Source organism: Ixodes scapularis, unplaced genomic scaffold, assembly GCF_016920785.2.
Source record: "Ixodes scapularis isolate PalLabHiFi unplaced genomic scaffold, ASM1692078v2 PGA_scaffold7__128_contigs__length_106722199, whole genome shotgun sequence".
Taxonomy (NCBI): Eukaryota; Metazoa; Arthropoda; class Arachnida; order Ixodida; family Ixodidae; genus Ixodes; species Ixodes scapularis.
Window position 1 is genome coordinate 8435439 of NW_024609882.1, and position 18392 is coordinate 8453830.

The 18392-nt window shown below is 42.3% G+C and overlaps 1 protein-coding gene across 1 annotated transcript in view; it reads left to right on the forward strand.

The window, feature by feature from the left end:
- Positions 1–18392, forward strand: part of LOC8040188 (Down syndrome cell adhesion molecule-like protein Dscam2) — a 292425-nt gene that overhangs the window by 82755 nt on the left and 191278 nt on the right. The window contains exon 3 of the mRNA XM_042286468.1: positions 15987–16148. Coding sequence (XP_042142402.1) covers positions 15987–16148 — 162 coding nt within the window. The remainder of the gene's footprint in view (positions 1–15986; positions 16149–18392) is intronic.

Here is an 18392-nt window from a genome sequence, read left to right on the forward strand (position 1 = left end):
TCACGGCGAATGCTAGGCTCGTTTTTCAACCGAGAAAGAAGTGCTAAGAATATGTTAAAGCGCGCTACACGAAACGCAATTGAAGCGTCGAACAAAATACGTGACTGCACTCAAAAACATTTCTCTACCACAAAATACCATACAGAAGACACGAATTGTGTACCACCAAATAACTTTTTAACATTCGAAACAAAGGTATCGCGGGTTTCAAGAGCGGGAGGGGGTTGTTTTTAAATTTTGTAAAGCGCATTTTTATCACCCCCAAAGATGGTCGCGTATTCTCTTCAACTTTCATGAGTGTCTAATTCTTTGTCAGTGATATCTCGCTCTAAAGTTTCAGTACGGCTAAATTTCCCCGAAGGTCTTCGCTAAGCTGATCGCTGCCGTCCACTGCGGAGGGTGTTTGTCGAATCATGAGAATGAACATATGTATAGACATAACAAAACAGTCTTCGCTATGACACTGAGCACATGAAACATCGTACCCAGTGTCACGGTTCGCTGTTCTCACACACCACTATTGGTATAAATTGATGTTCGTCCCACATACACTAACCAAAAAACAAAAAACAAAAAGATACAACGAGCAAATGCAACGTCTCCGGCAGTATTGGCGGTTAAGCGTTACTGCTTTCGTAACGTAGTGATGTCCTCGCTACTATTTCAAAACAGTAACGCATAAAGTACTAACTTTACCTATCTAAAGTAACGGGTAACGCAGCAACGTACTCGTTACATATTGAAAGCAGTACCGGATAACATATTTACGTTACTTATTTCGGGAAACTTGTAACGTAGTTACGTTACTCAGTACATCTTCAACAAAAAAAAAAAAAATACACTTCAGTTTTGTTTTGTTTTTAGGGCGCCAAGTACTATCTCTTTTTCACTCATTCTAGATACCATCAAAATTTTGACTCTTTTTTTTATTTTCCACGCAAACAATCCCACTTTAGGAAAACCCCAACGCCCACTCCCTTTGTCCTAGTGCCAGAAAACGCTGCCGCCGTCAGTGGCAGGCAAGGTGGATACACATACATGTAACGTCAAAAGACTAAAACGTTTTAATTCACAAATGAAAGTAACGCAAGGGAACGTGGTTTCTTTTCTATCTGTAAAGATAACGGTGACGCTTTCATTTTAATTTGAGCTAACGTGGGTCTGGAATACGTTTATTTTATTTAAAAGTAACTAGCAACGTATTTTGTTACGTTTTTGGGGTAACGCCTACGATACTGATCTGAAGGAGGACATGGAGCATTGGCCCAGATTGATCGAGAAGATCTAAGCCCAGTGAGGTTGTCACCGCTTAAGAGCCTGTTGCGGGCGCAGCATCTCTGCGTCACGAGCTTGGAAATGGACCACGTGACAATCTCACGTCTCTCTAAGTTTCGGGACTTATGCGGCTTTGTTCGGCTTGAGCTTTGGGCTCTACGGGTAGAATGACTTTTGTTTACTGCTTTTTCTTAAAATTTGTTTAAGATTTAAGTAAAGTATTCCCTGTCAATATATACTAGCTTTCTTAAAAATTATTAATCTTTATTTGGGTATAGGTACTTCAGACTTACCTTTACAATGTTTCAGGCTTGCAAAGCCTGAATTTCTCGATTCGTTCGAGCATATACCCGTAAGTGGGGTCAACGAGATAATGTCGTGTTAACTGCGGCAGTCTTGAGAAAATAAGCACGCGTCGCTCCACTCGAGGCCCCATTTAAAATAATCGAGGTCACACGGGAGCCCACGCCGATCGAAGCACAAAAATCAACGTTTCCTTTCTTTTCTTTTTCTCCTCAAGTACTCGCGTTGCCGTTATTATCTTTTTTTTTTTTTTTTTGTAACCAACGCTGTCGTTTTCAATGAAATTGTATCTTTGTCTGTGTGTGTGTCTTGTGTCGAAGGGAGAGAAAGTGGGGCCTGACTTCCAAAACAATACCACGTCCGCCGCCCCAAACAGCCCTCGTCAAGAAAAAAGTGCACAGTGCCTTCAAATAGCGACTTTGGGTTCAAACAGAAATACTACACAAACCCTCGCCTTTGAAGAACGTGCCTTTGCTTGGATAAAGTACAACAAAAACAGGAAAGCGGGTCATCCAGGCATCAGATTGATCACGCAACGGCCCGAGCCTCTGTCGCAGCTAAGCACCCTCAATACTGTCATCTATCATGCGGCGGCGTAACTTTAGTGGTCCATTCTTATCGAACCTCGGGTTGCATCTTTTCACGGTTCGTTGCAAAATAGAAAAATAAAAAAAGTGGCGCGTATGCCGACACAATAAATGCGCTGATTATACGACCACCTCGCCGTCCATGCTGGTGGATATCTGGACGTAAGCGGCGCAATCGGATAAGGCTTAAGAGATTCGCTCGAATATGCGATGAGGGCAAAGTAACTCAAGGTGGCGCGCAGGATGGAATGTTAGGATAGGGGGAGCCTCTGAAGTTTGCCAGAGGGTTTAGTAGCGGCTGCTGTAGATGAACACTGAGAGCTTCGATTATCTTCTTGCGATTATAGAGACGAAATTACCCAGTCGATATAAAGCACGTCGCAGTAACAGCAAAGAATATCAATATTCTCGTATTCACTATACGGTAGGATTGTTAGATCGCATTTTACGAAACTGTCTTTTTGATAGGAAAATCAAACCATAGCATTTATCTGACAACAGATTTTGTTTTGGTATGCTTAGTTGAACGCACCTACAACTGGTGTGTTTAGTGTGTTTTAGTTTTGTTTAATGAATTCCTGCTTGCTAGTTTTAAAACTGTGTATCGTCTCTAATGGCCTCGACAGCGGTGATATTTCTAAAAATTGTCCAATCGTTCGCTGACAGAGCTTGAGTCTTTAGGAGCCAAGTAAGAATTAGTCAGGCTTCTAGAGGGATAGCTCATGCAAACTTTAGGAGTCGGGGACTCGGACGTCGTGAAGACAGGTCTCCGTCCACTTTTTGGCTTCGCAATCCTGGTGGTTTCTGAAAGAAACCAGCAGGGATCGTGGTCATCTGATCCATTACCTCGAAAACTCGAGTGACGTATGTATTTGCCTCTTTGCAGACACAGAACTCCACGACACCAACCAGAGAAGTCGAATGTCCGTAATTTTATTTGCTACACTTTATTTAAAAAAAAAAGGTTATTTCGCAATCAGAAGACACGTGAGCTTTCTGAAGGCTCACTGAATTGGTGTCATAAGGGGCTGCTCTCATATACGCCACAGCGCTAACTCAGTGCTATTGCTCAGGCTGAAAATACCGCTGAGCTTGCTAATGTAGCGCTGACTTCGCGCTATATGTATTGCAGGAGTTACTATAATGCACGTTTGAGATTTAACTGGCGCTAGTGCCTATGCGACTTTCGGTTTCAAATTTAAGCAGACAGCAACCTGTCCACTTTCGCGGTGTTCATGAACATTCCTATAGGTAAAAGCGCGTGAACTTTGTGTCTTCGCCGGAGAAAAATAGGAATTTTTTTTTTGTTACTTGGGCCTTAGTGAAAAGTAGGTAAGGTTATTAGCAGTATGTTTATGTTTATTCTTATTTCCAGTGACCCACCAACAGCTTGACGCCTCCTTCGTGGTGTACCTATTCCTTCAGAAATGCATCAGAAATTGCTGTAGTCACAGTATTTTTCTGATCAGTGAGCGATGTTCAACTTCTCAGTATTCCTAAACCAGTCCTATGTTCCACGGAAAGTGTGTAAAGGCAAGCGGAGAATATAAGCACTAATAACAGTTGTGAAGAATGCAGGACTTTTTCACGGAACAGAAACGTCTCGACGACGCTAATATTTATATTCTGCGATATCTGTATGCCAATAATACGACCCTCCCGGTCAAATTGCGTAAAATAGTAAAAACAAATGCACAAAAAAAGCCATTTTTCTTTTTATTATTGTGCTGAATTTATTGGGCGGTTAGAGGTTTTTGAATTTTCTCAATTTTAAAAGTTTTGAAGCATGCAGATATGACTTTTGAACGCTAGAACAAACTTACTTTCGCACCAAACATGAAGAGCAGAGTGAATAATACAAAATTTATTTATTGAAAATCGCACTCAACACTTTTACGTCACTTTATTTTATTGTTTACATACACAGCTAGGTACGGACCCAGTGTTAGTGCGTAGTTCTTGACGTTTCTCTTGATTTTTGAGATCTTCTTCATCATGCCTTTACACGTAAACTCCGCTGCAGAAAAGCACCGATGCTGTGTTTGCACTAACAGTGCCGGATAGTGCACATAAATACATGAACAAAGCCATTTTATCACCAATTTTAATACCATAAATTAAAAAAAACAAAAAACACGCAGCATGTGAAATTAATGGTACGTACAAAGTATTCCTGATATTTGCTCTTATAATCAAGCGAAGGGAGACAATGCATTCACTTTTTTTTTCTTCATAGAAATACATTACCGGAAGTCAATTTCAGACTAGTTGCCGTCTGTTTCACTTTAAAACCGCACACTAGCGCCAGTTGAACCTCTAGCGTACATTATAATAACTCTATGTAAGTATTAGTGAAACAGCACTTATTAAACGCTGCTTTTGTGGTTTGTTACGTTCAAGTTAGTGCTGCAACAGCGCCTTCTCTAGTGTTGAGTTATCGCATAGGTATATCTGTGAACCGGCCTCAACTCTTTTTGCAATAGGACCGGTGCGACACAGCGCTCTTGGCCAACAACCCAAGGTTGTGTGTTCAACACACTCGTTAAAATTTTACGACTAAAGGCAACGTACGGCTTATAAATTCTCACTGCTTAGGCAATTTTAAAATTGAAGTCGTTTCTTTCACTGAAGCTGCCGGCGGTATTCCCAAATCATAAAACAAACAAAACAATACTGGCAGTGTTGCGTTACAAGTGTTCAAATATATAAAACTATCTTAAAATTGCGTGGTCTAGTCATTAAACGCTCAGAGATATGCCCAGCGCATCTATTTTAGCGGAACTAAACACTTCTCAATTTGTTGAACTCATATATTTTTTTCAGAGAATACCTCTAGTGCCACCTATACTCTGAATGAATATTTTGATCTGAAATAGCGGCAAAGCCCAATAAAGCATTTAAATAAAGACTACGTTGACTTTTTAGCATGACCCTTTGCGAAATGATCTAATTTTCTGACAGTACCATTCATCTTTGGGCTTAGGGTCCCTGTAGTGGATGTACGACTAGACGTTACATACATTATTTCCAAAAATCTCTTATACGTAGCATTTATTTTAAAGAAAGATTAACAGCTAACCGTCAAGTGCTTGTTTGAAAAAAACACAAAAAACGTTACTTATATATTTGAAATATACAGAGGCTCAGCATGCGTGATCACAAGAAAACGGTGACGAAGAAGAAAATAAAAACAAAAGCTAGCCGCAGAGGAACTCGAACCGCGAGCATGTAATTCGGAGCTCAATGAGTGGAAGCTCTGTTTAGAAACGTGCTCAATGATGGTCATTTGGGGTGCGTTAATCAACTAAAGCGCTCGAGGCATATCTTTAACGTAAGTCCTTGATACAGTCTGGGCTTTTCATCTCAGAGTAAATTGCCACAGAACCAGTGGTTACCAGTTCTTCTTCCAAACTAGTTTGAACAACTACTCGAGTAGGAGCTGTATTATCGAGCCCGCGGAGAACCCTAATTTGTTCGCCGCAAGGCTGGCAGTGCAATGGAAGCTACGTTCTCACTGGACCAATCACACGCCTATCTTTAACAGCCTGATCACGCTCCCGCCCATACTCACGCGCAGAAAGCCGAGTCACGTGATGAAAGAGATGCGTGTGATCGGTCTGGTGAACACGTAACTCCTAACCAACTGCCAGCTTAGAGCTGAATGGAGTGTAACATAGACGGAGTGCAGCGCGTCGGAGATTTGTATCACGGCGGAAACGCTCTTTTCAGAATAAGGGTCTTCGTTGCGTGCTTGGAAGTGATCTGCAAATAATTCATCGCGCGAACATCAACCGTAACGCGCAATTTTATTATTATTACATGCTTTACGCCTTGAATATTAGTTAATCTTTTTTGTCGATTTTTTAATCTGTTTACTGAAACAATTTTGATATGCTCATTGTCGGACGTTAACTGTGACCTATGTACGTTGTTCAAATTGCACAAATAACACTTTAGTTTAGAAGGAGAACGTTCAGCAGGATACTTGTTGCGGCAGTGGAAGGGGATGATTGTTTCAAAACAATAATGGTTTTGTTCAATAATTGCGCTAGAGATATTATCGGACATTCTCGCTTACCATATGTGTCCCTTGGTGGTGGGAGCTGGAAAGAAGTGTTAGCTTATTTTGCCGGAAGGGGCGCTAAAAATGGCTGGATACCTGGCGATCTACGTTCAAAGCCGCTACACGGAGTGCTGCGTATTTTGGACAGAAATATGCAACTAAAGCTATTCCAATTTTTAAACAAACCTTTTACTTCACAGCGGACGTTATGAAATTTTATATTTTCAATTTAATTAATTTTGTTTACTGCCGCGTTCAAAATGGGCGATGGAGGCAGGGAAAGAAGCTGCAGAAAGGCAGCTTGACAAAGCCTCTTGCCCTCTACTGGCGGGTCGGCCGACAGAACAAAAAAAAAAAAAAAATACAAATTTATAATGCAGAATAAATAATCAATAATTTATAGATAAAAAACATACAGGAAATATGAAAATATTTTGAGTTTTGTTGTTTTAATTTTTATTTATCGAATCAATAGTATACATTTATACTCGAAGAATTTAGTACATATGGAAGCGTGTGCTGAATCATCTGAAGTCCTTAATTAGTTCAAGGACGCGGCACTCTAAAGGATCCGACTTTGCGCATTCATATATAACTTTTTTTTTAATTATTTAGTTTAGAAATTTGATGCCTCGGATCATGGAGAGGTCTTAAGCGAGGCCGCGCATATTTTTGCTACTTTATACCTGAAATACATTAATAATTTCGACCTTGCTATGGATATAGACGCTTTACACACGCGCCAAATTACAGCCGCCATTGCTGACGAATAACTGACGAATTTTCCCCGACGGCTTTTGTTCTGCGCGTAGATTCAACACAGTGGCTGCTACGTCGCGCTCAAAGCGAGCGTGCCGTCGGGCGGCGTTCTTCAGTTATTCGGCGCAAAATTCGCTTCATGGAGTTCAGCCTTTAGGCGTCCGTTTCCGGGTTGAGCAGATGTTGCCGTCGCCGTAATTGCGCGCGTTGCATTACGGAAAAAATGCAACAGGGCGTAACCCCGCGGAGCGGAGAAGGAGAGGAGGAGGGGCATACCCTCCCCACCGTATCATCCTCTCTTCCTCCTCAAGTGCTGCGCTCTAATTCGGTGTTACAGAAAACTGTAAACGTCTTTCATTTTTTTTACTGCGATGCTGCACCGCTGCAGCGAGCCATCTTGCAGCTGACAAACATTTAGCGTTTTAAAGAATAGTGTGGCCTACATTGTTCCGAATAAACAATCCAATTACATAGGCCAACACAAATTATCACGGCTTTTGCAAGGCTAAAAAAAGTCTAACTCAAATAATTTGTTTTTAATTGTGCACTCTTCTTATTTTGCCGTTCGTTGCTTAGGGACAGTGGACATTTTCCCGTGTGTTCTTCCTGCAATATCTCCATATAGGGCGCATAATTTATCCGGGACAAAAGAGGTGATGACAGGAGTAAACTTGCGAAAAACACGAGGAGAGATGACAGGCTATTTAGTCACACTTTTTATGTGAATTCACTGACAAGTTGAGAACGAGAGGGCGTATTTTTTTTTATATTGTCCGCCTTCCATCATGCAAACGTTGCCTTCCGCAGTGCTCAGGCTGCCCGCGCACGCTCGAGGGTTCACGAGACTCCAAAGTATCATCGAAGGTGTGTAGGTCGCGCTGGAGGCGGAATAGCCGGAAGACCTCCCTGACGTTCTAACCCTGTCAGTGTTTAGATACTCTGTCGTTCGCTTACTTAAAATGAACAAAATGAAGCGAAAAGTCACGAGAACTAAATGCTCGAGTCCAGAAGAGGCGACGCCACCAAGCGGCAAAGACGTGACTTTAAATAAGGGGAGCTGAAGTGCCCGTTGAAACCCGTAGCGCAAACTGGCGCAACCTGGCGGTGAAAATGGGACACAGGAAAACTGGGATTTATTAGGCCGCACTGTTGGAGTCACGACTTTGCAGGCTTTTCATTAATTTCGCGCTCTTCGGGATTATCGCTCCGGCGCCTTTATAATAAATAAACACTGTATGGTGCGTTTTTTTTCCCCCGTCGATACAAAGGACATGCTTAGTGGACTCAAAGCAGCTTGTTTTAGAAGGAAAAAAAACCGCAAAAAACACGATGTGCTTTGGGCGTTTTTTTATATTTAAGCTTGAACAAAAAATAGAAGCTGATGCGCGAGTGGCGGAACTCGGGGAACTGTGAGTGTGATTTATGAGCGAACGTCAGCTCTGAAAGCGTCGGGTGATGATTTGGAGTGGTAGTTAAACAAAGTTATGGCTTGCAATGAGCACATGGGACGATATTGTATCCGACATTTAAGGCTCCCTTGAGAATCGTATTAAATAGAACCACGAGAAAAAAAAAAGAAAAATTAATTGTGGTTAACTTTTTTTCACACCTGCGCTACTCCGGTTTTGTTCATTTACAAGAGTTTAAATAAGCGCGACCTTATAGTTTTATTTGTTCGTAATTAATACGCACAAGATAAACCGAGACTCGCAAAAAAACAGAGAGTAATGACTTGAGGAAGGTTACATTTAAGTTTATAAGACACGACTACTATAGTCCATTGAGAGCTTAAGGAACGAGGGGCGTGGCTTCTTGTGTTCACGCCCCTTGCTTTGTGATTTGGTTTCCTGCGTTCTTATACGCTAGTAACGCGATCTCATTGGCTGAAGAGCAATAATGAGAGGCAAGAAGCGAGAAGCGTTAACATAATAGCTCCTAAGCCTTCGGAGACTAAATACACAGACGTCTATGATTATTACTTCGTGTATTATGTAATATTTTTAAGCTGTAAGGTATCAAACTATTTTTACAATATAATATATCGAGATATATCGAGCGTAATTTAATAATTATTTTCCTTTAGTGCCGTTTGATTTTTACCATGCGAAGCACTTCTGCATAAAAAGCCAATCTAATCGAGTGTGGTAGCCCGGGCAGGTCGTTTGTTCGAGTGGCAGCGACTTCGTCAAAATATAGGTTGAAACTGCAAGGTCATGACATTCCAGTTCAATAAATTAAAATAAAAAGGAACGTGTGGGTGCCAAAATAAATTTGAGAGCAAAGTTGCACCGAAACTAAATAGTGTATTATCAGTTAACCGCGCGAGGGCCTATGGCGTGGACAAATGATGAAAAAGTTAAAGCGAATCCAACAACAACTTAATAGATATACATTTTCTGTCTTCAGAGCGAGAAAAATGTCAAACGGGAGCGAGTAGGTGAAAAAAATTGCTACAAACATAAAAAAAAATCTTCCTCAGAATCGATGTTCGTGAGAACAATACAAAGCAAAACAAGTTGGCGGTTCTTTGAGAGGGGGACGCCAAGCGAGAAATGAGAGTCTCGAAGGAATGCAGTAGTAGACTTTGCAATTCATCAACTGAATGGGGTCAGAAGGTACCAAAAAACAAGAAAAAAAAAAGCAGCTTAAATCTGTGCATGTAGTTAGGTGGTTTTAGTATGTTTCATTTCGGTTCACTTGTGCGCGAGAAGCTTGCCAGTAAAAAGGTTGGGGGCCAAGGACCAAGGTGCGTTTAGTGAAACGAAGCTGAAACGCTTGAATCATGCGTCTTTTGTGCCAACGCTGCCCCTCCGTTTCTTCGGTTGTGCGCGTGAAAAGTGAAGCGAGGGTTAAATCACGTGTCGTTTTTTTCCTTGCTTCGAAGAATTGATGAAGCCGAAAACCACTTTTTAGGAACGCGTTTTGTGAAGCTTTCCACCTTATGTTATGTATGCTTGTTTTTTTTTCTTTCTGGTGCCAAGAGGATCGCGGTTTTCATGAATGGGGCGGGGTACACTCACGGGGCGTGACCGCTTTATTTTCCCGGGTTTTGAGGCCACGCCCATTGTGAAACGCTTCAAGCTAAATGATTAATTTGTTCGTGACACCCGTGCCAGAGTACGTGACGCGAGTTAATCGATTCGCAGCTCTCCAGGCCATGGAATCGAGTGAATAACTCAATATCTCTAGAAAGAGCCAAGGTGGCGAAAGGCCGTTTCGAGTATCTTCCTGCGTGCTGCATACGGGCGCAGAAAGATATGTATGACTTGGGCGGAATCAAAATAGGCAACGTTGTGACTACGTATTGTTCAGAAAATATGTCTGCAGTGCGCTTCCTTTTAAAGCTCCTTTTATTCCTTGGAGCAGTGTGTCAGGTCTCTCAGCCAAACTGAGGCATTGCAATATTTACCTGAAGTCTTAGTTGTATGTTTTTTTGGTGTTTTTTTTAAATATGCAAATATGGAAGCACCAGGTTCAGTTGGAGCCCGTCGTATCACAACTTCTTCAACGCGCTCAAAAACTGAGGGAGAGAGAGCGACAAGAGTGGGCAGGAACATCAGAAAGCCGAGCTCTGGTTGGATTGATTAGTGGGTAGACCTAAAGCTATAGCTGCCTTTGTCTCCACTGCACTCGTCGAAAGCTTTCGAATGTTGGAGCCAAACGCCGGACGCCCGCATTCGGAGTTTTGAAGCGTTCGACGAGTGGAGTGGAGACAAAAGCAGCTATAGCTTTAGGTCTACCCAAAGCCGAAGTCAAATTGGACATCTTAGGGATTTATACAGCGTAGGGTCGGTCTGCCAGTAGGGGCGACACTGGTTTACACTGTAAATGAGCAATTTCGCCAGTGTAGTACGACTGCTAACCTGGGGTCTTTAACGTGCTCACGCAGTAGTGATACACGACTGCACGCCGGCACGATGTTCATTCAAATCGAATCGGGCATTAGGTCTACCCATTAATCATTCCAGCCAGAGCTCGGCGTTGAGATGTCCCCGCCCGCCCTCATATCTTCCTCTTCCTCAGTTTTCCGGTGCATGGCTCCAAGTAACTGCAGTCAATGCAGTAACTGCTTTCATGGGGACGAACGTAAGAGGTAAATGAATGCACGTTTTAAAAATTGCGCGAGTTAATTTCAAGCTCAAATGTGGATACCCATTGAAGTTTCCGAGCGTTCGGTGTCACGTGATTTGTACACAGGATAAGTGCTGTTGTCGTTCAACAGGGCGACCCTTTTTGGGGAACGGGATTACAGCAATGCACTTCCATTAGCTTGGATATCTTTCCTTGCATGGTAAATTTGCAGAACGCGAAAAGTGCACGGCAATGTAGTGCCATTAAAAGGAAAAATGAAAGACGCTTACGACTCTCTCTAATGCCGAACTAAAGCGCAGTTCTTGAGGAGGAAGAGCGGAGGGTACGGAGGGAATGGTATGCCCCTGCTCCTCGTCCCTACCCTCTCCTCCTTCCTCCGTATCGACTCCTGCCGTGCTCCTCCTCCTCCCTCCTCCTCCTACCCTCCTCCTCCCTTCCCCCTCCTCCTCCCCCTACCCCTTCCCCTCCTCCCTCCCACGCGGTGCATTATGGAAAACGTCCCATAATGTAACGCGCGCGTCACCGCGGTACACTATGGGATGTTTCCCATAATGCACCGCACAACTACGCCGACGCGTTACGGTTTACGCCGACGGCGACAGCGACGCCGACGCGTTACGGTTGCGCCGACGGCGACGCCGACGCGTCATGGCGACACGTTACGCCGACGCCTTACGGTTACGCCGACGGCGACGGCGACGGCGACGCTGACGCCGCTCAAGCCGGAAAGGGGCGCCTAAGAGCTGCGCTCTAAAATACAAGAAATCCAGTGCTCCTCTTTTGGATGACCAGCCTCGAGCGCGTGCTCCTTCTTTTTTCTGTGCTTTGGCCGCGTGTGCACGCTCGAAAATGACAAGTCGTCAAGTGTTATCGGAGATGGAAAGCACGTCTTGGAGAAAGAACAACTGAATACCCCCTCTGTTGTCCATAAGGACATCAGACTTGTACGTAACGCTTTACAAGTAATGGATTACTTGTAATCGATTACATATTACTGTTATTTTGTAACGCTTCAATTACTTCCTTTAAGGAGTAACGATCCTTGTAATTGAATTACTTTTTGTAGGAATACATTACAAAATTACCCCTTGAAACGATTCTAAATTTATTTTTTCTGGAAAGGGGGGGGGGGGGGGAGGGGGGTTGGACGTGCTGGAGTCACTCAGCTCTCGGCAACGTTCAATTATTATTTTTTTTTTTTCGAAAGCGCTAAGCACGGGATTTCGAGGATTGGTAGGCCACTTCACTATGCTTCGTTTCCTGGGTATATTTTCGGGGGAGCTACACCGGAGGCTACGTCCAGGTATGACCTTATCCAGCCTCTTGTGAGCAACGTATTTAACCAGCACTCTTTTTATTTATTTATTTATTTATATTTTACGAGAGGGATTGGGTGGGTTGGCGTCACTCACTCAACTTTAAACAAAAACGGTCAATTTTTTTTTTTTTTTTTTTGTTTTTCGGAACAACTGAGCGCGAGACTCCTAGGATTATGCTACCGTAATAAAAAAAATAAAACATTTCATGAAAAATAGCGTGGGAACTAATCGTTTACTTTAGAGTAATTTTTTACTGCTTTTTGAGGCTCTAATTGTAATTGCAATCAGTTACTTTTTACAGTGAAGTAATTTTAATTGTAATCGGTTACTTTTTTCAGTAACTTGTACAAGTATGTTTAGGATAGACGTTACTGCCATGACGAGAGTGTACTGACCTGGGTCCCCAGATAGAGGCTGCACGTTCCAGGTTTGGTCTGATAAATGTTTGATATAAAACCAATTAAAATGAAACAGGTGCTAATAAGAAGTTACGTATTATGCAAACCAATATGCAGTTAGCACGACAAGTGATATGCTGAAAGTGGGGTTTACATGAAAGGTGAAAAGTTAAGTGAACACCAAGATATCTGTAAGACGATACTTGTTCCAAAGAGTTGCCATCAAGGTAATAACAAGGACTAGCTGCCGTTAGGCTTACGGGAAACTCCCTGTGTTTACAGTTATTATTGTTAAGCTTCATTAGCCACGACTGACATCAACGAGAGACAGAGTTCATGTCGGATTGAAGTGCCAACGAATCAGAAATATCTTGAAGATCACAGCAAATTAAGCAGTCATCGGCGAAGACATAAATAGACGAAGACACAATAATAGGCAAAACGTTAATATAAATTAAAAACAGGGAGGGGCCTAAAACTGACCCCTGATGAACGCCAGATGTAACGGACACATGGGGAGACATGCTATTATTGACCGTGACAAATTGAGAACGGTTAGTCAGAAAAGATTGGATCCATGCAAGAACGTAATTAGGGCCGATGTTGTAGAGCTGCAGACAAAAAATGATTTTAATTTTCTTATTGAAAATTATTACTTCCTTACTTCCCTCTTCTGTACAATCATGTGCATTTCGTAAACCATTTAAATATGATACAAGAGAAAATTCACTTTACTAAGTATAGGGTGTAGATATGGGGTGATTTTAATATTCCGGGTATAGACTGGGCTTCTGGTTTAGCACCGGCGTTAATTCATAAACGACAAGGAAGGCATCGTTTTTACTTGACTTCGTAAACTTCAACGACCTACATCCCTGAAATATTTTTAAAAATAGAGAAAGGAACGTACTAGATCTTTTTTGTTTGTTTGTTTTGTCTTGCTCATCTGCGTCCTGTGTCACACCGGCGTCTCAGCCCTTGGTGAGCAATGACGAGTTTCACCCGCCGTTTACAATATCTTGTCGATTGCCTGCAGATAATACTACAAAATAGTCGCCTTCATCTTTAATTTCAAAAAAGGTGACTTTTTAACTTTGTACAGGTACGTTGAAAGTTATGACTGGACAAATGTGTTGTGCCAATCTTGCGTGCAGTCAGCCGTTGAAAACTTGATTCTGTTATTCGTCGAGCGCTAGAACGATATATTCTGAAAAAAAGTAATTGGATCATCAAAATATTCTTCTTGGTTTTCTTCTGATTTGGAGTTCTCTTTACGTAAAACAACAGAGATTTTATAGGCAGTATATAAATTCAGATCTATATGTTTATGAAATATTCGCTATATATCTGACTTGGTTAAGAAGCAGTAGGAGTGTGACGAACTGTTTTATTGCGAATCTGTTGAGAGCAATCTGACGTGTGACCTAGAAGCTTTCTGAAAGTTCACGAAACAAAATTTACCGGAAAAGAACCTCGGAATCACCTTGCTTGACAATTCTGTTTACAAGTCTTTAAAGTGAAAAGGTTGCAGATACTTTTGCGGGTCATTTTAGTTCGTGATTTTTTTGTGCATTCGCCATCGAAACAACATTTTGACTAAGTTACCGAAAACCACGATAGCCATCCTTTTCGCGACACATCTGATGATCTGATGACGAGGTGTTGCTAGCGATTAGGCGCCTCAAACCTAAGCAGTCTTTAGATGGTGGCTCTATCTCTTGTTTTGTTATCAAATGTTGCGGAGACATTCTGGCTCCTATCTTACGGCACATTTTTAACTTATCTATTTCGTATGGTATTTTTTCACAGCAAAGAAAAGAAGCCATTAGAGTGCCAATTTTTAGGGCAGGTGACGCTTGTCTGGTAAATAACTGCCGACCCGATTCTATTCTTCGCGCTTTCTCGAAGGTTTTTGAAATTGTTGTGCATGCGCAACTTTCTTTTTAGTTCCGCCAAAAGATAAATTATGATCAGCATAGGCTCCTTCAGGGCAGATCAGTCGACAATAACCTATGAACATTCTTTAATTATTCGACTTCGGTGGTTTTTCACTAAAGGCGAGTGGGTTCCATCTACTTAGATGTGTCCAAGGCTTTTGACAGCGTAAATAATTTCCTATTATTGTCGAAGCTTCGGTTGTATGGCATGTGTCCACAATAGCTTTCCTTTTTGAAGTCATACCCTTCTTCGCGCAAGAATTTGGTTGGGATTTCGAATATATTATCTTATCATTTTCCGTCAACGTCAAGAGTGCCACAGGGCTAAAACCTGGGGTCACTCCCTTTTTGTATTTATAAATGATATTGTTTTCTCTGGTAAATATGCTAAAATTTTACTGTTTGCTGATGATATCAAGCTATATTCATCGGTTTGTGACATTGGGGACTGTTTATTTTTTGCAACAAGATATTAATAACATGTCAAGGTGGTGATCATCTAATAATTTGTCTTTGAACCCAGTAAAGATAAAAAGTGTATCCCTGTCCAGGAAGCGCGATCAGATAGGTTTTCAATACATACTTCCGTGTGCAACAGTCATACAGCGTGTCATGCGTGACTTTCACCTTCTTGTTAATAACTGTCTCAGATTAAAAAAAACAACAACAACAAACATGCCGCTTGAATAGTGGGCACTTCATTACGTAAACTGGGGCTGATTTCACGAGTGACGCGTAACTTTTTTTAGCTTTATATGTTTGATCTATTCATTTTGTTCCTTGGTTCGCTCAAAATTTGAATACAGCTCCGTAGCGTGGAATTCTTTGTTTTCTAATTAGTGCAACGAAATTGAGCGAGTTAAGAAGCGCCTGATGCGAAAAATGTACGATAGATAATTTCATCGTCACTGTTACTATAATTATGAATAACTTGCGAGCCATTTCCGCTTAGAAGATCCACCTAAACGTCGTACCATCAAGCAAACGAGATTGACCTAACTTGTTCACCTCATCGGTTGCAGGGTGAAAAGAGTAGCACTTGGTTTTTGATGTAACGTTTATTGCACCTCAGCTTGAAAATTTCCTCTGTTTGTCATACAAAATTCTATTAATCTGTTTGTTTTGTTACGAAATAATAAAGTGCATTCAAATATTCTCGTTCTGTACGTGCTTCTGACGACGCGCATCACTAGTAACAAGGTATCCTGCGACAGAATGGGCCGATTTTCAGGGTTCCTCGTTTTTCATTTCAGTGGTGTCTCAACCTTTCGAGGTCCGAGCCTACGACGAATTCGTCACGAGGGGCAACGCGGCTCTGTTCCGCTGTCACCTACCGTCGTTCGCCAAGGACGTGCTTGTCATCACCGCCTGGCTTCGCGACGACGGTCTGCTCATCCACTCGCCCATCACCGAAGGTGAGCAACAACTAAACTCTCTAACACTCTAAAAAAAATCTTTTGGAAAGGTTTTTTTGACTTCAAGAACTATCGCCCCTGGCGCACTAGAAAGGCAACTGGTTGTCGAAGCACTCTTTAGAATAAAAAAGGAACTAAAAAAAAAACTATCAGTTTTTTTACAAACAATCCTTTCAGGGATGTGCTTGAAAGACTCTATTTAGGGTGTAAGACATGGGCAAGCCGAAGAACGCCTAAAATTATCTTATTACCAGATTTATCTTTCTCGTTTAAGTGAAGGCCCTTGAAGCTGCATAAAACTGAAAACCACGAGAAGTTGAGACGCACGAAGGAATTGTTTTCTTATACTCCCGTTACTAGGAGAAATTTAATGTTACTTCTATGGAAGGTAATTACTACCTCATTCACGTAGCCAGCCTAGAGCCGCACTTACACTGTACATACATCGTTGAGAAAACAAAGCGTTCGCTGAGGACGTAATGAAAGAATTATATTCTTACACGAATCAAGCATCTTGGAAAGATGTTTCCTTCCCACACGCTTCCAACATATCTGCCGGCAATTTTTGTACGACACCTATGTCCATCATACAAGGAAGAAACATGACTCATTCCGTGTCTGCAGGCTTTCTTTTGTATTGTCAATGAACTGTGCGACAGCGTCTTCATGGGACATCTAGCGCACGTCCCTTTGCAATCGGCAAATCCACTCTTGCTTTTGGGTCGCGAGCCCATGCCACGCGCGGAGGATCCGCAACTCGCAGGCCAACCACGATGGAGCTAGAAGGTGCCCTTATCATAGTGGGAATGGGGCATAACTAGAGAGTTTTAGGGAACCGTTTTTGCACCTCCGATACGGTACCATGGGCCCTCTATGCGCAGTTCGTACCGGATAGTCCATCGTACAGTATCGGAGGTGCAAAAACGGTTCCCTAAAACTCCCTACTGTTCGGCGAATACGCTCCCGTCTCTGACTCCGAGCGTCGCACGTAAACCGCGCTGCAACTGGAGTGAAGCACTGATTGGTCAATCCCTGAATTAACGTTATCCGGAAAAAAGAACATTACATTTTGCCACTTCACAGAGGTATCAAACATATGTTTCGTAAAATCAGTGTTTTTATTTCGCATTTTATCAATCTTAAATGCCCTAACGCATACAAAAAAAAAAAAAAAAAAACGATACTTGGAGATGTAATAGAACTTGAACGTCACTCTGTACTTCGTAAGATTTAAAAAGAGTTGATTCGAAGCTGAGGGAACGCTGAACTTCATGAAAAAACAAGGACTTTTTTTTATAGTCCGGGTTTGGTGACAAACAAGGCAGAGTCTTTAAGCTTCTCCTGCTTCGCACTCAAAGTCAGCCAGGCATAGCAGCGTTTGGAACGTTCTCTAACTTGCGCCAACACCGCTGAATCGAATATATAAAAAAAAAAAACAACGACTAAGATTCCAGAAAACATAAATTCAAGCGCCGATATGCATGCAAAATGCAAGACAACTAAAAATTATATAATAAAAAAATATTAAGGCGGGAGACGGTAACGTAGGTGACGGTACTAGCTAAAGCATGGCACAGAATCCGGAGTACAGGAAGCTATATCGTACACCACCGAAGCGAAGTGCCGTTCTTCTCCCACCACTTTCTTTTTCTGGATTTTATCGTGGAGAATAAACACACCTACAAATATGCGCTCACCGAGCACGCAGCTTCTAGAAAGCAAATAGAAGGCTACGTACTACACCCCGTGTTCTTTGCCCGTCTCTGAATATGGTGGAATAAACTAGAGGGGAGAAACTCTCCACGGGGGAAAAGTTGTTACGCTTGGGCTTTCCGTGGCTTTTGCGCGTCGGCCTGTTTTCTTTTTGTTTATGTTTTTTTCTTCTGGAACCCGTGTTTATGGTGATGGCTGCCGACGTTGCTTCTCCTCCTGTTGGTGTAGAAGCGTCCCGAAATGCGCGAGTCTTTTTGGGGCTTCTCGGGAGTTTGCCGCGTTTCAGTCACGCAGGAACAGCGGTAGGGGTCGCGATGTTCCCTCAACATGTGATGTCGTCGGCGGTCATTTTTTTTCTTTCTTCGTGGGCGCGAGTTACCCTTTTCTTGTTGCCTTACCTTTGCGTTACTAGCATGAGAAGATTTTGCACTTGACACTTCAGATCAGATGGTACTTGAAGTGCAGACTTCGAAAATTTAAAAGAGCCACCTGACGAGCCAGTTTCAGGCGGCTGGGGTATAGATTCGCTTG